Below are 21,107 nucleotides of genomic sequence, written 5' to 3'. Positions count from 1 at the left end.
GAAAATTTAAAAAAAAAAAGACAATTAAAAAAACATTTTAAACAAAAGCAAAATAAAGAAATAAGAAAAAAAATAACCTGTAATATCTGCATTACTTCCAACTTGTTCCTACTCTACCCCAAGAGAATATTTAGACTATAACCCAGCAAAGGAATAAGAAAAACAAGTAACCTAAAATAACTACATTTCTGCGAACTTGTTCCTACCATTCCCTCCAGAAACTAACAAACCACAGCAGTTGACATTTTCAAAAATCACCCTGGTAACCATACAATAGGAAAAACGAGAGCCAGACTGGCATCAGGGTGGGGAGAGAAGGTGAGAAGATGAGAGCCTGAACTCAGCTAGGGCAGTGGGGGTGGGGAGAAGCTCTGGTAGATTCCACGGGCTGGGTATTGATGGGATGTGGAGGTAAATGACAGGAAGTTATATAAGGTCACTTTCTTGGTCTTGGATAATGAGAGGGAGTGTTAACATTGTCTAATTGGGAAGCAAGAATGAAGAGGAAGACAGCTTGCTTTTTAGACTTGAGTTTAGGGGCCTGTGAGACAGCTTTGTAGCTCAGCAGAGCCTGGCTGGTAACCATCTGGGGCTTCTGGTGTGAGACACTGAATCAAGGACAGAGATAGGGTCACCCAGGGGTGGCATTTAGGACACAAGTAGGGACCATAGGTCAGAGCAGTTCAGGAACACACACATATAATGGAGCAAGTCGAGCAAAAGGAGGTCTCTAAGGAGAGTCAAGGAAGGAAGGAGAAAAACTTAAGAGGGCCTAGAAAGGCCTTAGAAAGGGGGGTAGGAGGAGTTTCAGGAAAGAGGAAGCCATCAACTGCGGCAAATGCAGTGGGGAAATCAACTTAAACAACAGAGAAGCTCTGGCAATGTGGAAATCTTTGCAGTGTGGTTCAATCAGTAAATCCCATAAGGAACCTGGTAATTGGTTGATGTTTCTAAAGAACTGCAAGTACAGAGTTTTAAGAGATGGGAGCTAGTAGAAATGCTTTCAGTTTCAAGAATCTGTTTATAAATGGGGGATATGGAATTGTAAGTTCAACTGGTCACAGCTCTGAGTGAGATAGACTTGGATTTTAATCTCAACCCCACAGTTTACTAATTGAGTGACTTTGGCCAAGTTACTTTTCCTCTTCAAGCCTCAGTTCCTCTATCTATAAAATGGGGCTTCTACCTACTTCATAGATTCTGAGGATTGCATAAAGTAATGCTTTCCCCTCCCCTGCTTTATTTTCCCCCATAGCACTGACCATTTTCTACCACACTGTGTAATTTACTTGCTTATTTTATTTATAGTCATTCTCCCCTGACTAAAGTATTACCAGGGATTCCTCTCTGTTTAGTTCACTGCTGAATCCCTGATGTCTAGGGTAGTGTCTGGCCCATTATATTTGCTCAATAAGTGTTTGTTGAATGGATTAATAAATGGATGAAAAGCACAGTGCCGGACATGAAGGATTTGGTGGCAGTGGAGTGCTGTTACTAATTCCCGGTGGGTGAAAAGCCATTCCCAAGACCTATCTTGAAAGTCAGCTTGGGTGTTTACAGGGCCTTTAGGGTCAAAGCTCCTACTGGACTCTCTCTCTCCTACAAGGCCTGCCCATTGTCAGGAAATGGGGACACTTGATCCCTGCCTGTTCTAGGGACAAGAGCATCACAACTGAAGAGAAACTGAGTGGAGAAGCCCCAGGTGCAGGAAGAATGAGCAACAGAAGGATTCCCAGAACCCCCAGAGGGCTCCAGAGGAGCCGGAAGCAGCGGAAACCCTCCTCTCCACAACCCCAGAGACAGAAGCCATTTGGGACATCAAAGACCACTCTTAAGGGCCTACACCCATGGAAAGGGTCTCCACAGCCTTTGCTTCCAAGGATCGGGGCAGAATGGTGGAGGGAAACTGCCTTCTCTAACCAGAACTGATGTCTTAAAATCATAACCAACAAAGATTTAGAAAATGGAGGAGAGAATAATGACTCTAACTTGCCTTATTAATCTGTGCATTTGCAATGGCAATGAGGCTTAAATCTTTCAACTTCAAAGTGCCTTACAGCATGAACTAATGTACAAACTGGACTCAGCCATGTGTGGCTGATTATAAGGAATATGTTATTCTGATGGAAAAGACTGAAAGGATTCCACTTCCCAACAGCCTGCTGACTTGACATGCTTTAAATGGAAAGTCTGGTATCAAAACATGAATCTAAACAGAAACCAAACTAGCAAACACCAATATGCATTAATTGGACCCATTTATCTGTACTCAAACCAACATTCCCTCCACCCCTTAGCCCCAGGGTGTTTTTCTTTGTTGTTGTTGTTCAGTTCTCTTTTACTTTTTGATCTTTCAATACAGCCTTCCAAGATTCTCCCAGTGTACTTCAGAGTCCAGACTCTCTTATGGAAAGCATATGTTTTTTGAGGAACATACTGTACCACATTGAAGTTCTCGGTCCAATTGTATTTCTATTTCAAGATTAAGTGAGAAGCAGCCATTGTTTTTACTGTTGGGAGGAACCTTGGGGTTACTCAGGCAGGAAGAACCATGTGTACAGTAAAGAGAGAATTTCTAAAAGAGCTCTAAGAAAAGAAGGTCATCTACCGTTAACCTGTGTGTCTGACTCATTCCATTCATTCACTTACTTGTCTTATTCATGCAACATTTAGTAAAAGTTTACCATGTGCTAGGTGTTACGTGTAGTGCTAAAAATACCAATATAAATATGATCAGTTCCTACCCTCTGGTAGCTTACAGTCTAGGGGAGAAAATAAGCAGGTATATCAGAGACTTGTTAGTCTTGTCCAGCCTGACAAGACAGAGACAGAATTATCTGTCAGATTTGGGTCATGAGGCAGAATTGAAGGCTGATTAGAGTGAATTTTTCAGAGGAGAAAATGCTTTTAAGAGAGAGAGGGGTGAGGGAGGTTAAAAAAAGTGGGGGGGGGGGTGAGGTGAGGTATTTTACACAGAGGAAATTATACATGATATATAAAACAATACAATGCAAGTTATACTCTAATTAATAACTGGTGTGGCATGGGCACTGCCCAATAGAGCAATCAGTGGCCAAAACCCATTCGTGTGGCTACAACCAGTGCTAATGGGCTGCAGATCTTTCCTATTGATATGGAAAAATGTCCAGGGTATATAGTTAGGTGAAAAAAACAAGATGTGATGTAGGCTGTTAGACATTGAGATGTGGTTACCCTTAGGGAAATAGTGACTGGAGCAGGGCATGAGCGGGTCTCCAAAGTGCTGGTTTTCTGGTCCTTGAGCCCTGTATCCTAATCATGATTGTTCTGTAACTCCCAACTTCTCTAATAAAAAGAAGGCTGTAGCAGTAATCCAGTGAAGAAGTAATGAAAGCCTCAGGCAGGGACAGTGGTAATCAAGGTGATATCATATGTTTGAGGAGAGAGAATCAATAGGACTTGACATGGGAGGTGAAAAAGACAACAAAATCTAAGATGACTCTCAGGTGTCTGGCTCAGGTGACCATGAAGGTGGTGATGCTGTTAGAAATTCAAGAGAGAGAACAGACTTGGGAGGAAGATCAGGAATTGAGTTTGAGACCTGTTGAGTTTAGGGATGCTGGGAGGCATCTAGGTGGTGATGTCCACAGGAGCTCAGCAGAAATGTTTGCATTAAAGACATAGATTTGGGAAGTATGTAAAAGATTGTGGATCTTGGGAGTAGATGAGACCCTCCAGGCATGGTGTTTTGACTGAGAAGAGCAAGAGACCAAGGATATAGCCCAAAGTAACACTGACATTTAAGGGGACAGACCAATACAAGGAACCTTTGAAGAAATATGAGAAGAAACAATTAGAAAGGTAGAAGGAAAAACCAACAGAGAGTACATTGCTGTACCCATGGAGGGAGAGGGATTCAAGAAGGATGTCATCAACTGTGACAAATGCCACAGAAATGTCTAGTCCAATGAAGACAAGCAAATGTCCATTGGCTTCTACAATACCATGTCCATTGGTGTCTTTTGTGAGAGCAATTCCAGGGGAATAGTGGGACAGAAGCAAGGTTGCCATGGGTGTAGGGCACATGGGCTATGTTTTGGTTTCCTGGCTGCTAAAACAAATACCACGCAATGGGTTGGCTTAACAACAGGAAATTACTGGCTCACAGTTTCAGAGGCTTCTTTCTGCCTGAGGTGGGTGTCTTCTAGCTGGCTGGCAATCTTCGGGATTCCTTGGCTCTTCTGTCACATGGCAATGCACATGGCAGTGTCTTCTTTCTCTTCCGAGTTCCATTGACTTCCAGCTTCTTGCTTCTCCTCTGGCTTCTTTCTTTCGCTGTCTAATTTCCTTTACTCCTAAGGACTTCAGCCGTCTTGGATGAAGGCTCACCCTCATTCAGTGTGGGCACACCTTTAATAATAACATCGTCAAAGGTCCTATTTACAAATGGGTTCACATCCACAGGACCAGGGTTGGGACCTGAACATGCCTTTTGTGTAGAACACGATTCAGTCCCCAACAGGCTAGAAGAAAACAGTCAACAAATACAGCTTTCTCTTGGCAGTGAAGGAAGAGGGGAGCTACAGGAGAGATGCTAGAGGCAGATGAGGAGTAAAGAGTCTTTCTCTAAAGGCTGAAGAGTTCTGGTAACTTTTTCCAGTATTTACCACTATCCACTTTGAAGATGTTCAGATTTTTCTTTATTTCTTTCCTTTCCACTGTGAGTTTCCTCTCCAGAGGCCAACACATAACTTGTATAACTTGAACCACTTAATGCACTACATTTTAAATGTTTTTGAAATAGCATATTGAGAAGTTGGGATATTCAGGCAAGGGAGTAAGAAGAACAACCCAGTGGAGGAAGGATTCACGGTGGGGCTGGGGGCGGCAAGGGCTTCCTCTTGGGCCTGCTGCTCCACCTGCTGCTCTTTGGGACTGTCTCAGCCCTGAGATGGGTCATGTGTTGGTGAGTGTGCTGGTTTGTATATATTGTGTCCCCCAGAAAAAGCCATATTCTTTAATGCAATCTTGTGGGGGCAGATGTATTAGTATGGATTAGACTGGAATTCTTTGACTGAGTGTTTCCATGGAGATGTGACTCAATCAACTGCGAGTGAAACGTTTGATTGGATAATTTCCATGGAGGTGTTACCCCGCCCATTCAGGATGGGTGTGAATTGGATCACTGGAGTCATATAAAGGAGTTCACAGCATATAAAGGGATCAGAGCAGCAGCTGTGAGTGACATTTTGGAGGGCAACTGACAGTGACATTTTGAAGAAGAGCTGCAGCTAAGAGAGGACAAAACGCCCCAAAAGCAACATTTTGGAGAATGCCATTTTGAAACGCAACTGGGGAGCAAGCAGATGCCAGCCACATGCCTTCCAAGCTAACAGAGGGTTTCTGGATGCCAATTATCATCCTGCAGTGAAGGTACCCTGTTGTTGATGCCTTACCTTAGACACTTTATGGCCTTAAGACTGCAACTTTGTGACCAAATAAACCCCCTTTACAAAAGCCGATCATTTCTGGTATTTTGCATAATGGCAGCATAGCAAACCAGAACAGTGCAAGTGAGTGAGTGAATTCTGGCACTACTTTTGTCCACCCTCTCCTCACTGGAGTGTCTCCCACCTGCTGGCTCCAGTGGTCAGGCAGGCAGCTGGCAGCATAATTCCTGTAGCGACCCTGTACTCCACCAGCCCCTGAATGCTGGTCTCCATGATTTTGTCCAGGCCATTTCTCCTGCCCACTCGTCACCAAACCAACTCTGCCTTCTAGGTATGCCTCAAAACACGTTCTCTTCAGGAACCCCTTCCTGTCCCCTTCAGTTAGTCACCAAGTTTATGGATTGATCATTTTTTGCATTTCCTGGGAGGTTACTATGAGTATTCTCATTTTAGTATATTATAGTATTTTTCCTCATCGATGAAATCATGAGTAATCAGGAGGAATTCTCCACAGCATCTGGTATAGTGTTCCATGCAGCATAGGACCTTGGTTAAGGTTGTTTTGAAGAAGGATAAGAACTTAAATCTATGCTAGACAGTAAGCTCCTCCAACATGGGCCCTGATCTCCTTCATCTTTGTACCCCTCCCCCACCCCCCAGAGCTTTGACGATTCATTAATTCCTCTGACTTTTATTGAGTACCTATTAAGTGGCATCAACTGTGCTAGACAAGCTGGGAATTCAACAGTAAACCAGCCAGATGAGGTCTCTGCCCTCCTGGATTTTATGTTCCAGTAGAGGAGACTGCTGACAAGGAATCAAATAAATAGAGTAACCACAGTTTACTCTAAGGTAAGTGTTTTGAAGGAAATAAACCGAGTAATGCAACAGAGAAGAGCAGTTGGGTGAGGGGCACATGTTTATGCTGAGACCTGAAGAATGATAAGAAAGAAGTAAGTTGCACCCTCAACCTTCTCCTCTCACCTAATAAACTCCATTCCTTTAACTCTTCTTTCATTGAAATCTTTATTAAAAGAGATGCAATAAGGTGACACGTTATGTGTTTTCCTGATCGATGAGTCTACAAACCACTAACATATCTAATTCCTAATAAGTCATGATCTCTGTAAGGTTTGTTTGTCTCACCTGCATTTTGGGGTAGCAGCCCGAGGGTACCCAGGGAGTTAAGAAGAAGACCTGATAGCCAAGATTATTGGGCAGCACCCAGGTGCACGACGCCCAGCACCAGTGCCACCTGTCTGAAGCTGGTGTGATTTGTTTCGCAGGTGAGCCGGCCTCATCCCAGCGACCACCCTCTCCTGATCCTCTTCGTGGTGGGTGGAATCACGGTCTCAGAAGCCAAAATGGTCAAAGATCTTGTGCTGTCCCTGAAGCCAGGAACCCAGGTACTGAGTTCTCAGCAAAATGAACAAAAGTCCTGAGGATGACGGAAGTCATTAGGGATTCCCAGGGCCTCCTCTGCTGGCCTCCTTCTCCATCTGCATCCCGGCTTCCTTCCTCCCTCCGGCTGCTGCCTCTTCACTGGCTCCTCCTGCTCGCCCTGGGCCGGCCATCCTTCTGGCTCCAGACCTCACCTGTCACTGCCTTCAGTGCCTTTGGTCCCAGTGGCAGGGTACTGACTATTTCTGGAAAAGTCTATCATGACAGGCTAAATTCTCTGCCACCAAACAAATGTGCCCTAAAGGGAAACTTTGTTATTTGCAAAATAAACTGCTCTCCAAGTGGGTGGGAATGGGGAGGCGAGGAAGGGAAGGAGGGGAGTTTCCTGCCTCTGGGCTTCCAGGGCTAAGGTGCCATTATCCCTAGCCCCAAATCCTTGAGGGCACATAATCCCTGGTATCCAATCAACACTTAATTACTCAAGAGTTTTCATTGCTTTCCAGGCTCCAGATGATTGAGGGGTGACTCCCGGGGAACACCTCCCAACTGTGATGTTTAGGGGGCAGGACCATGGAAAGGGTTTGGGAAAAGGTGTCCTGTCATCAGGAAAGTGGCTGGTCTGGTATCTGTCTCCTCTGTAGCCTCCTGCTTGATCCCATCCCATTCCCCAAACAAGAAAACTGGCCCCAAGGCCCAGCAGTTAAGAACGCAGATCTTTTTTAATTTGACAGGCCTGAGTTTGAGTGCTGCCTCTGCCTCTTGCTACTCAGGTGATCTGGGAGAGGAAAGTCCTTTAAGCTCTCTGAGCCTGTTTTCTCATCTGGGAATGGGGCTGGGGTAGCTGTGAATCTTAAATCAGATAGTTTGAGAATATGCTTCTTAGCACAGTGTCTGGCACAAAACCCTCAGTAAGTGGTGGCTACAGCTACTGTCAACCTTGTCTGAGCAGTCACCACCCTGCTCTGCAGGAGGGCCTGGGGCTCCTAGAGTAAGGCAGCAGGAGCCCAAGGAGAGAAACTTCCAGAAAAGGAGCCTCTGGAAGCTCCAATCTAGCTAGGGAAGCCGAGTCTGTAAATAAGATTTAAAATCCTTGCCATAGTGGGTTCCCCAAAAGCAAACCCTGAGACAGGGGTGTGAGGGCAGGTAGTTTACTTGGGAGGTGATCCCAAGAAAGCAGAAGTGAGGGAGCAGGGAAAGGGACATGGCGAAGGGAAAAAACCCAGGTTGCCTTGTTGAGCTGGTTCCTACTGGGGGCCACTGAGGAGCCGGGTGTTGCAGGCCTCAGAATTGTCCTGCCAGAGAACAGGGAGTCCAGCCGGCCTCCCATCAACCCAGGTTCCCTCTGGTTGAGACCTGCCCCTGGGGTGTTGTCTTCCCAGCACTTGGGGATTGTAGCTTTGTGCCACCTCTGGGTGCAGCTGAACAGTTTTCACAGCTTTGGAGAAAGCAAAACAGAGAAATGCAGGCAGGTGCTGGGAACTGCCCAACACAGCTGCTTGGAAATCAGGTGGGTGGAGGGGCACAAAACCCTGCAGGGGTCCAAGTGAGGTGGGTGGGCAGAAAGCTGAGATCGGAGGAAGTTGGAGCTGAGAGAAAGGTAGCCCTGAACTGTCTCTACGTGAAGGTGTTGGGAAAAATGTACATGTATTCAGAAAGGTGGGGGCAATGCCACAGTTTAAGCTGTGTTTTCACAGCATTTTAGGTTGAACTGAGAAACCTCAGTTGTTTATAACAATAAATAGATGGGGGTAGAAGGTGGAGATTATGAGGAGATTAAACCATTGCTTGGAGCTGCCAATGTGGGTGGAGCTCGTGAGGTGCATCTCACAGAGGGGAAATGTCCTGAGAGGGGAAGGGAAGGGATTGACTGAGAGACATAAAGAGAACAGGGAAGGGAATTAACATTTCTTGAATATCTATTCTGCTCCAAGCCCTGCACTGGGCTGCCTTTTGATTCTCTGTGAAGTCAGTGGCCCCAGGTTGGAGATGAGGAAACATGTGGGAGAGGTTACGGCACCTGCTCAAGTTGATAGCTAGGGTGAGACTCTGGCTGAGTTCTGGCTTCCATAAAGTGCCAGGGATGAGGGTGGGGGTGGGAGTAGGGGGAGTGTGTTGCCTGCATCGCCCACCTCCACCCCTTACTGAGAATGTCCACTCAGCCAGGGGACCCCCGGTTCTCCCCTTCTGTGAATTCTTCCCTGTTGCTCCAGTCCGCGAAGACAACAGTCACCTCCGCTGGCATCCAGGATCCATACTATACAGTGCAGCACTGACTGCTCATTGACTGTTTCAGATTTGCTGGCCTAGTCTCCTCAAACAAACAAATTCCTTGAGAACAAAGGCTGGGGCTTCTGAGGCCTGAGCACCTGGCAGGAGCTCAGTAAACCCTGTGGTTTGAAGGATTTATTGATTGCAAGCAAACTGGCTTGGTGGGAGCAGTTGGTGTTATTGGAGTGGCTGGGCCACCTGGTGAGGTAGAGAGGGCCTGGTTCCAGGCAACTCCAGGCACCTAACTGAGGAATAGAACCTGGATATCTAGGGAGCCACAGTAGGTTCTTGAGCAGGGGAGTGACCAGTCATTGGCTGTGACCATTCCTGCTGTTACTATCATCTGTCATGTTCACATCTGGTGAAATTTCCGATCAATTCTGCCTCATTTAACACCGTCTCTATCAGCAGTGTTAAGAATCTGTTTAATGAGTGATTTCCTTTTTGAGCAAGACTTTTTATCTGAAAATACTCTCCTCACTGCCCCCTAACAAGGTAAACCGAATTCTTAGCTTTCTGGAACAGTCATGCATTGTAACAGCCTGACAGACATGTTAACCCCCACTCTAAGGGGATAAAATGCAGATGTTTCAAAGCTGTGTGATCTGAGTTTGACAACAGAGACCTGGACTCAACATGGCTTTGCTGCAATCTGTCCCAGGGCTCAGTCATCCACAGACAGAGCTCCTCAAAGAATTTTAGGCTTAAGGAGCAGCCTTGACTGCTACTTGTCCTTTGTGCAAAAAGCTCCACTGAAGAGTTAATAGGCCCTGGGAAGCCTCCAAAAGCAGCAGAGAAAAACAGAGGAAGAGTTATTTATCATAGTGCCCTTCATCTCCGAGTTTTTGGAAGGAGATGGATTACCTGGATATTTGCTGGAGTGACACCTGTTGAGATGGATCTCTCTCTTCCTTAGACCTGTACAGACAGGCAGCTGCCCCGGCCCAGAGGCTAACCCTCTGCCCAGATCTGAGACGTGACCAGCTTCCAGCTATTAGAATTGCGGTGGAAATTAGACCTTGCTGCTCTAGCTAGACACAAAATATAACTACACGGTAGTTCCATTATCTGCTTGAACTCAGAATTCTGTTGGAGGATGTGAGAACTAATTAAAGGGAACTAGTTAAAGTGCTACTGAATCTATGCACAAATAGACCAACAGAGACACGCCTGGCAACTAGGAGAACCTCTGACTTGATATCTATATAAACAGAGATAATATACGTATCTATAATGTATATTCTGTCTTGAACGCCTCCAGGATGAGGATTTGCCCCCTCCCACTGCAGTCTACTTCCGTCCTGGAGGGCTTCAATTGTTAGGAATGCATCCTCTAGGTGAAACCCAAATCTGCCTCCCTGTAGCTCTCACTCATGCTGGTTCTAGCTCTTGGGCCATACAGCATTTAAAAGCAAACAAAGAGAGACTCATCCCTCTTCCATATGACAGTTCTGTAGACTCACATGAAGATGGCTCCCATGTCTTTCCCCAGGTCTTCTTTCTCCAAACTGAGTTTCTTCAGTTCCCACAGCCACCTGACATGGACCAATAGTCCCCAAACGATTGGTAACTCTCCTCTGTCCTAGTTGGTCTCCCTCTTTGACACTCAATTGGAACTGAACGCCATTCCCTTGGCGTGCACTGACCATTGCAGAGGAAATTGGGGCCACCTTCTCCTCACCCCTAGCATGACCTGCAAGGCCCCACGTGATCTTACCCCTGCCAACCTTTTGCACTTCTTTTCCTACCATTTTCCTACTTGCTTACTCCCCTCCATTCTCAGGACTTTTGCACCCTCAGAGTCTAGCACTTAGTAGATGTTTAGGAATGTTCATTGAAAGTCAAGTCCTGCATCCCAGAAACTTCACTTGTATTATTACAGCATAAGGAAACTAGCTTTTCTGAATACTACACCAACCTGTTGATTCCTACTCAGATTATGGACAACTAAAATCACTTTGTCTTTTCTAGCAATTGCTATTAGTTCACATCTTCACTATTCTATAACTGTGTGGGTGCTTTTTGGACCCAAGTACAGGAAATTAATGATCATTGCTATCAAATTGCATTAATTGATTATCCAACATTTATTGGGCATCTTCTCTGTGCTACTCCCTGTTCTTTGTTCTGAGGATGGGGTGGTGATCAAGCCAGAGGAGTTCTAGCTTTCATACAACATACTTTTTGATAGGGAGAGACAGACAGTGAACAAGGAGACTCCAGCTAGTGATAAGTGCCACAAAGGACACAGACAGGTACTGGGGAGGGGAGTCAGTGGGAAGAGGAGAAGAGGGGCCACTTTAGATGGCGTGCGCTCCTCACAGAGGAGAAAGCCTTTGAGCCAAGATCTGAAAAGCATTCAGGAGTCAGCTATTCAAAGGAAACTGACAGAACCCATTTAAGGAAGATCCAGACATGAATTATGTTTCACAAAAAAAGATGAAGTATTTTTCACAAAGATAGCATGAAAAATTAGAATCCATAAACCACATTCCCCCGTTAGTCCCATAGGACGGTTTCCGTACTCTAGTGGGCGTGCTGATAAGAGAAAGTGGACAAGTTGGAGAAGACACGCTTTCCTTACTGCAAAACAGGGATCAAGGAGGGCAGCTCCCCTAACACTGCCCTCTACCCCAGACAGCTGCAAACAAGGCAGGACACCCCATCTGCTCTCTCACTTACTACCTGGTGGGCTGAACAGCTCCAGCAGGGTGAACTCTGTAGCCTCACGGTAAGCAGAGTAGCCAGCAGAAGCCTGTGATTGTGGGAAGAAAATGACAGGAGGGGCCCTTCATGGGAACTACAGGAAAGGGGCAGCTCAGAAAGAAGAGGAAAGCCAAGTGACAAGCTGACCCTGCTATTCATAGGTGCCTGCAGGTCACCCCCACACACTTTCATATGATTCTGCATTTCTGAAAGAGTGATATAAAAACAGCAGCCCCAGATGTGTGCTCATACATTTTGCTCACAGCCTTAGGGATTCAAGAATACCTAAATCTTAGCTGTAAAACCTGGCTCCAGGTGGTTTTGAAATTGATGGGAAAATCTCAGAGAGAGATGTTAGGAGACCTTAAAAGAAAGAAAAAAGGGAGTAGGGGGGACAAAGGTGAAGAGATGACCTGACATCTAGCACTCCAAGAGTCCTAGAAGCACAGCACACTGGCCTCTGAAAGCAGGTCAAATGGTTCACAATAAGTTTTCTAGTAAAAATCGATGATGTCCATTTAATTCACTGTCCTACTGGTTTAACTATATACAACTTCTATGTTTCATATAGGTGTGTGTGTGTGTATGTGTGTGTGTGTGTGCAAACGTGCTAGTGGGGATTGATAGTGCCTTGTATATGTTGTGTTTAAAAAAAAATTCATCAAATGGGTGAGTATGCATGTTGGTGCCTGTGCATATGTTGATTACTTTTACTGGGAAGAAGCCCCCAGAAAAAAAAAGGAAAGGGCAGGGGTGGGGCAACAGTCATCCCCTGCCCCTTTCTGCCTCTCAATGTTAGAAATCAGAGGGATGTGAAACCTAAATCCTAGACTGCCCTGCTTCCTCTGTGTTCAGCAGAAATAGAACAGGCAGATTCTGAAAACTACAAATCATGCAGATGGCCTGGAGAAGTGGAAAGCCGAGGGGAGTCTCGCTGGCCCCCCGCAGCTGGGCTGCTTGCGCAGGAGTTCAAGGCAGACCTGAGAACAAAGACTGAAAAATCCCTCCTGCAGCTGGGGTGGAGCACCCACGTGAGACCCCAAAGGCTGTCTTAGGGATTTAGTTCCGTGACTGTAAGGGAGCCCTGGTGTCCTCCCCGCCTCTTTCACAGTCAGCCAGGATATGTTTTTGATTTCAGATTTCCCCTTAGCCCCAGAAGTCTGTTCTTAATGAATGAGCTACATCTTCAAACACTCCAGGATGGAACTGCCTATAGTTAGCAGTGCTTGCTGACACCTAAATTATAGTGGCCCAGCAGCTACAGTATAATTCAGGTCCTTCAAACTTTTTTTTTTTTTTTTTGGTTTCAAATAAATACCCTCTTCTTCGTTTAGGTGTAAAATCTATCTATAGTCAGCAAAGATTCTCTCCTCCCCAGTGATTCATGCAGGAGGCATTCTGGTGGGGTGGGGGGTGGCCAGGGCCCTGAGCACCCCTGGGAGCCCTCAGCAGCACCCTGCCCTCCTCTGGCTTGAGAAAAAGGGTTGCCTCCCTGCAGGGTCTTGCTCAGCTGGGTGTGGGTGAAGGTGGGCTGGTCAGGAAGCTGTTGGACCAGGATGAAATTCAGCTGCCCTTGAACCCAGAAAGACAAAAACAACAACAAATAGAAAAGAAGAAAGGATGAAGACCCTGAAATAAGAGCGAGAGGAATAGAAAATGCAGAGGAAATGAGTTATATGGGGGGTGGGGGCATTGCTGAGTTACCCCCATGGAAAGCTTTCATTGGTGCCCTTGGTTGTCTAAGATGAGGCCAGTTCTCCGGGAGGAATTCTCTAATGCCCAGTATGCATAATATCACACTTTTGATAAAGTCTGCATTTATAAAATTTAAGTTTCATGTCTGGCAGGCCAATTTCAGATTCTTTTGAGCATTTTCATTTTTGGGTCTCTCTTTGTTTTTCCATTTGGCCTAGTTTTTAGAATTTTAAGGACTATTTTAGCCAAATAATGCAGAAAAACCCTTAGATGAATGGGCTAAAAAAATCCTGAAAATGCTCAAAAGCAATCTGAATCCCAAAAGATGCCTGAGGTGTAAAAATGCTTCAATTATTTTGTATATAAAATGTTAGCAGTGTGATCCTGCTTGCACTTCAAAATAGGAACAAAATAGACAAAAAGGTTCTTAGTTGAATTGGTTTGAAACTAATTTACTGATAGCCATTTGGCCATCTTTTACTACAACCTCCCTTAGTGAAAAACTTCCTGCTCACTATTGCTAAACTCACTGCCTCCTTGTCTTTTTGTTCTTGTTCATGTATTTGTTCAGTCATGCACTCACTGTATCACTGATTTGTTATGTACCAGGCACTGTGCTAAGAAATAATGAAAAGACTCAGTAGAGGAAACAGGGAGTGCAGTGTGATATAAGCAACCAGGAGGACACATTCAGTCTTGATGGAGGAGTGGTCTGGAAGGCTTCCTGTAAGTGGTGATGCCTGAGTTGATACCTGAGGAGAATGAGAAGTCTTGAGGCAGAGAATGGGGAAACCTATGTATCCCAGACCAAGGAGCATCCCAAAGTTCCAGTTGCAACCCTGCAAATAGTTCAGGGTGGCTGGAAACTGGGGGCGGAGGGTGTGAGACAGCAAGGTGGCCCGGGTGGAGTGGTGAGCAGCAGTCAGATTCTGAAGTCCTGGAATGGCCTCTAAGCGGGTTGGGTTTGTCCAAGGGCAGTGGGGAGGTAGTCAGGGCTTTAAACCAGTGAGCGATAGGATCAGATTTACACCTGGGGAAGCTGGCTCCAGACGCTCTACCTCCCCTTCATCGGCCCGGGGGCTGCTGTGCACTTCCTAGAGGGAGTGCAGCAGAGGATGATGATCACGAAGATGGTGATGACTGTGACAATTGCAGCTACCATTTTCAGCCTCTATGGGGCCTATCGTGTATCAAATATTGTACATATATGTTAACATACATAACCCTAATAAACACATGAGGTAGATGTCATTAGGCCCATTTCACAGATGAAAAAATAAGGCTTAAAGAGGCTAAGCCACTTCTCCAGGGTCACCCATCTGGGAGGCCGCCCAGTTGAGGTCCAGCTCAGATTAGACACTCCTAAGCCACTGCTTTAGCCACAATATTATCCAGCAAGAATCCCTGGTCTCAGTCCTGCTTTCTGCCTTTCTCCAAAGGCCTCCTAACCTCCTTCATCCATGAACTGCCTCTGTTTCTCATGTTTCTTTTCACCCCTCCACAGAGCAGGCCCCAGACACCCTGTGGTTCAGCCCTCAGGAAGCCTCAGGCTGATACGTTGTGTAAACACCTGCTTGTTTACATAGGCAGACTTGGTCTTTATGTTTCAGCTCCATGGAGGTGGCCTCGTCCATGGTGTCTCAGCCATGGCCAAAAACCCAGCCCACGACCACAGTGATAAATTCTTTTGACTCAGTTATTGAGACAGCAAAAGGTTTTTCTAAAATTGATGGGAAACCCCAGAGAGAGGAGTTAGTGACTTAAAAAAAAAACGAAAACAAAGGGGCAAAGGTGAAAAGATGACCTGAAATCTCGCACTTCAAGAGTCTTAAAAGCACAGCACACTGACCTCTGAAAGCAGGTCAAATGATGCACAATGCGTTTTCCAAGGAGAATCAGTCATGTCCATTTAATTAATCCACTGTCTCACTGGTTTAATGATACACACCTTTTATGTTTAACACAGGTGTGTATGTGTGTGTGCAAGTGTGTATGGGTGTGTGCACAAACATGTGCTAGTGGGGATGGATATGCCTCACCGATGGTATGTGCTCAAAAAACAATTCATCAAATGGTTGAATATGCATGTTAGTACCTGTGCATATGTTGGTTACTTTTACTGGGAAGAAGCCTCCAGAAGAAAAATGGAATCCCCTGCTTTCTGTCTCTCAGTGTTAGAAATCAGAGGGATGTGAAATCTAAATCCTAGACTGCCCTGCTTCCTCTGTGTCTAGCAGAAATAGAACAGGCAGATTCTGAAACCTACAAATTATGGAGATGGCCTGGAGAAGTGGAAAGCCGAGGGGAGTCTCACTGGTTCTCCGTTGCTGGGCTGCTTGTGTGGGAGTTCAGGGCAGACCTGAGAACAAAGACTGAAAAATCCCTCCTGCAGCTGGGGTGGAGCACCCACGTGAGACCCCAAAGGCTGCCTTAAGGGAGCCCTGGTGTCCTCCCTGCCTGTTTCAGTCAGCCAGGATATGTTTTTGATTTCAGATTTCCCCTTAGTCCTTTCTCCCCAAGTTCCTCAAACCTGCCAAAGAAACTTAAGCCTCCTCTGAGAGTCACTCTAGCCCTCAAGCTTGCCCTCACCTCAGCTAGGGAGGAATCGACCATCTTTGCCCTAAAAGGGCTCGTAATGGTGGGGACTGTAGCAAGTCAGAGGCAGAGGAGAACGGCGTTTGGTAAATTAACTACTACCAGCTTCTACTAACTCAGGAAGTTTAATTCCAAAAAGTATGCAAAGGATTTTGTCTCAGTGTACATTTTTAAAATATCTGAATAAGGCATTCTCATGGTCTATGAATCCATAGGGAGAATATGGACCACCCCTATAATTATACTCAAAATACTGTATGAACATATGTGTATTTTTCTAGAGAGTTCTTAGCTTTCATAAGACTCAAAAGGAGATCCCATGACCCAATCAGAAAACCACAACCAAATAGCAGCTAACAATTACTGAGCATCTCTGTGCTCTACATACATGATCTTATGCAGTCTAGGCTATGATGCTCTGAAATGGGCTAATTTCTCTTTTGTGACAGATGAGGCAAGTGAGGTTCCAAGTTAAAGAGACTTTCCCGAGGGCTCCTAGCCAATCAGCTATGGAACTGGGATTGGTGAGTGGCTGAGTGTACAGCCTGGCTGGGAGCCACCGTTCTCAATCACCAATTAGGTTAGGTGGAAAAGGCCTGGAATAAATAAAGACCCTCTCCAGAGCCCCATATTCAGGATGATAAAGAGATAACTAGTATTCATGTTCTGTCCTCAAACTCTCATCACATGGCTTTCAAGGGAAAATGTGTGACACAAACTTCAGTGAACTTTTTACTGCCAAAAAGAGGGCATGGCTGATATTAAACCATATATTTTTAAGATCTCTCCCTTTTAAGAGCAAGTGAAATAGATGCTTAAAAATACTAATGCTTTTTTAAAAAGAAAGCATTTTTAATCATCCTCATTTCTTTAATAATAAAAAAAAAAAAAGACTGTAAAATGCTTCCTTTTCTCCCATCTGTGTTTCCTCCACATTAGAGTGTGGGTTCTTTATTTTTTTACCAAGGAGCTAGCTGAAATGGGAATTGATTAATTAATCTGTTTGATTACACCGGGGACAACTTTGCTCAGAAAAGTAGTACCAGTGTGCTACGCCAACTTGCACGGCTCCAGAGAGCACAGCCAGACAGTATCTCCAGGGGAAGAAGCCCAGTCAGAGGCTTAGAATCAGCTTCCTCCCTCTGGTGCTGGGCTGTAGAATTCTGACTCTAGTATTTTCTGCCCCATTTCCCATAGTGCCCACCTCATCTAGCCAGTGTAAAATACCTGCTGTGCAAAACCTCACACGGCCCTTACAAAGCACACCAGAGCCCCAGCCCAGCCCTAGGGAACAAACCCTTCCAGTGCTGCATAGAGAGATGGGCCTAGAATGAAGGTCCAGATGGAGAGAAGCAGGAACCGTCATCAGAACTTCAGATCAGGCAACCCCAAAAGTCCAGGGGGGATCAGAGGGGTAAAGCAGCTGCACCCGGAGCCCTTGTTGGTAGAGAAGTGACTGGAGAGGCCCTGGGACACTGGAGCCAGCCTGCCTGCATGGGATTCCAGGCTTAACAACATACTGCGACATCCTTGGACAAGTTACATAAGCTTTCTGTACTTTATTTTCCTCATTTGCAAAACAGGAAGAATAAAGGCACCTATTTCATAAGGTTGTTATGAGGACTAAATATGGAAATGAAATGAGATCATCCTCAGTGCCTGGCACATCATAAGAACTAATAGATACTAGCTGCTATCATCATCATCATCATCATTATCATCAACATCCACCTCTTGGGTGTACCTTCTCCAAAGTTTCCCTGAAAAAGGAAGAAACTTCGATATTAAGGTCAAATAATTGGACCAGAAAGCCACAATATGATCAGATTCAATTCAGCAGCAGAGGCCAGGCTCTGCCTCTCAAATGCACCCAGAGTCAGTCTCAGCCATCTTTAGTGCCCTTTGGCTATAGCTTCAGTTGACAGCCCAGTTGTCCCACAGACCACCCTTTCCCACCCTGGCCACCTTCCCCTCCACCAGGAGATGAGCACCACATGCCCTTCAACCTGCCGCCTTTTGTCTTTTCCTTCATCATACCCCATGCCATACCTTCCCCCAAAGAAATTCTTTGCATTTTTATTTCTCATTGTCTAATAACCTGGTATGGGCTTCCCTAATGGCCTGCCGTGTGTTTGTCCCCTTCTTGTTCTTAGGTGATTGTGCTGTCCACACGACTCCTGAAACCACTTAACATTCCTGAGCTATTATTTGCAACTGACCGGCTGCATCCAGACCTTGGCATCTGAGCATCTGCTAAGAAGATAAGACCCTACACTAACAAACCAAAGTGTCCCTGTTACTAATTGTGGGTATGATTGAATTCTTCCTGATAACCAGACACAGAGGTACTCTTCTTGGATTGCTGTGATTCTTCAAAAAACTATTTTTTTTATTGTTGGAAAAGTGTCAGGTTGTCTTTCAGCTACCCTAATTAGTGATAATTAGTGATAATTCCCATTTATCCTTAACCCTCTATTTGTAATCTTCCTGATTCTGCTTGCAAGTTCATTAATTCCAAATAAATGCCTTTTGGCACATGTTGGTAGATTACAAGTCCTCTGATGTGAAGCTGTTCAAGGAGAAGCCAGGCATGCTTTAGAATTACGAGTGTGAGAAAAGTTTGGTTTGCCTTAATATTATCTAACTGAGGAGGGCACATTACAAATAGGGTCTGAGGCTTTGTTTCTCTCTTGATCTGAAACATTTCTGAAAAGGCAGGGAAGGGGGAGGGTGATAGCCAGGCCAGCACTGGTAGTCTGAGTCCATTATAAATCATCTGGCCTTAACAAAGGGCTGCATTGTTCCAGCTCGCTCACGGGGCAGGGCTGCCAGCCTGCTTGGAACGGTAGTGAGAGCGCGGCTGATTGGGGGGTTGTCTTTGCTTATAAAAGGCTTCCTCCCTTCCCAAAGGCCCCATTACAAGATATCTGGTCCCCAGGAGTCTCAGTTGTAACCCCAACCCCCCTCTGACCTTTGTGTTTTCAAATTTGCATTGAAATATAAAGCTTTCTTTTCTGTAAGTCTCAACTTTCCTTCTGGCCGTAGGAGAAAAGTTTAGACATATCTAGTGAAATTATGCAAAAATTCTGGAAAAAGTGAACTGCCTGAGACCCACACATCTGTAGGCGTATGATTGGTGGAAATCTCTGGCAAACCCAAAAGATGCTTGTACAAAAGAGATAAAGCTGAAAACAGATGTTATTGCAGATTAAACAGGTGGAGGAGACAAAATGGAAACCAAAACACTCAGGTGTCTCTGATTTTTGTTCTCTATACAAAATGCTGTCTTTTTATGAAAGAACTGAGGTTGGAAATCATTCTGAAAGGTAATCAAAGCAGGACTTTTGAGACCCAGATGTTCTTTTTCTTGCTCAAGTATGTTTTCCACCTAATAACAGTTCTTTCATACTTAAATATGGGAGTCCTTAGATATGTTTTATTCTGCTAATCCAGAAGTCTTGAATTTGAAGAAGGAAGAAAATTTACAGTAACCCAAAATAAATTTTAATTAAAGCGGAGAAGATTACCATTTTCTAACATAAAAAATTAACACATAACCTGTTATGTGACTCAAATATGTATTCATTTATGCATTTATTCCCCAAATATTGGATAAGCACCTGCCATATTCCAGGCACTCGGCTAGATTCTGGGGCATGGTGAATGAGCCAGACACATCCCTGATTCTATGGCATTCACAGAATGGGCAGCTGTTGCTTCTCCTGACACTCAGTCCCTGTATGAGTTTCTACTTAAAGTTAAATTTTAAACCATATGTCTATATGCGAAGGAAACTTTCTGGAAGAATACAAACCAAACTCCTAACAAGCAATTACCTATGGGAAGGTGTATATAATTGGAGAGCTAAGAAAAGGGTTAGTCACATCCTCTATATACTTCTGTATTGTTTAAATTTTGTTTTTATAGGAAACATATATTTGCATATTACTTTTGTGACTTTAATTGTATTTTTACAAGTTAGTTTTTTGTTTAAAAAATATTCAAAAGCTTCTAATCGCAAATGAAAAAAGGAGGAAGTTACTGATTGTAACTGTTATCATTAAGCAGTTATTATGTCCCCAAATGCTGTCAATACTATATTAAATATAGCCAAAGGTAGTCTCTGAGCAGTGGTGGGGGAAATGTCAAAACGTGTTCATAATCATCTTTTTACATCTGTGTGGTCACTGGCTAGAAAAACTGACTGGCTGAAACTGACAGGCAATCAAGTGGTGAAGTAAAGAGTTTGGAGAAAAGGTGAGCTAGAAGAAGCTTATAATAACCAGAGTTTGGTTTTAAATTAGCAAGTAGGAGACCCAGGAAAGAGTACTTACTACTCTTTGATTAAAAAGCAGGAACATACTGGAAACTTGGTGTAACTCTTTCAAAGGGCCTTGAACAGATAAGAAAAAGGAGAGGATTCAAGAAATGGAGCATTGTACCCATGGCAGAGCCTCCTGGGCCTTTCTTGTTTGTCTTGTTCTTTTACTCATTGCCACTGGAGAGGGAGAGACTAGGGGAGAAATGGATCAAGCTCTCCAATGCAAAGGATCAATGATTAGAACAGGAGCCTGTAGTGTTCTCTGGATTTAAGTCTGTATTAGTTAGGGTTCTCCAGAGAAACAGAACCAATAGGATATATATATTTACTATAGGAATTGACTCATGTGACTGTGGGGATTGGTGAGTCCAAATTCAGTAGGGCAGGCCACAAGCTGTATTTCCCAAGAGAACTGGCTGATTGGCTGGCTGAAGAAAAGGCAGAAATTCTACTTCTGAAATCTTTAGTTTCTGCTTTTAGACTTCTAACTGATTGGATGAGGAGACTCCCTTTATTGCTGATGACAATCTGCTTTGTTAATTGTAGATAAAATCTACTGTAGATGCAATCAACTGACTAATCATGTAAATCCATCTCTGAAATGTCCTCAAAGTAACAACCAGACCAGTGCTTGCTTGACCAAACAACCAGACACTGTAACCTAGCCAAGTGGACACATGAAATTAACCATC

General features: G+C 44.7%; 1 protein-coding gene across 1 annotated transcript in view; it reads left to right on the top strand.

The window, feature by feature from the left end:
• The window catches only part of SCFD2 (sec1 family domain containing 2), a 550,473-nt gene extending 531,364 nt beyond the window's left edge, over positions 1-19,109 (top strand). The window contains exons 10-11 of the mRNA XM_037829801.1: positions 6,716-6,835; positions 18,248-19,109. Of these exons, the coding sequence (XP_037685729.1) occupies positions 6,716-6,835; positions 18,248-18,340 (213 nt within the window). The 3' untranslated portion in view covers positions 18,341-19,109. The remainder of the gene's footprint in view (positions 1-6,715; positions 6,836-18,247) is intronic.
• The last annotated feature ends 1,998 nt before the right edge of the window (positions 19,110-21,107 follow it).

The sequence above is a fragment of the Choloepus didactylus genome, chromosome 3 (genome assembly GCF_015220235.1).
Source record: "Choloepus didactylus isolate mChoDid1 chromosome 3, mChoDid1.pri, whole genome shotgun sequence".
In the NCBI taxonomy this organism is placed as follows: domain Eukaryota; kingdom Metazoa; phylum Chordata; class Mammalia; order Pilosa; family Megalonychidae; genus Choloepus; species Choloepus didactylus.
The sequence above is the reverse complement of the archived record's forward strand: the minus strand, read 5'-3'. Positions and strand labels throughout refer to the sequence as shown.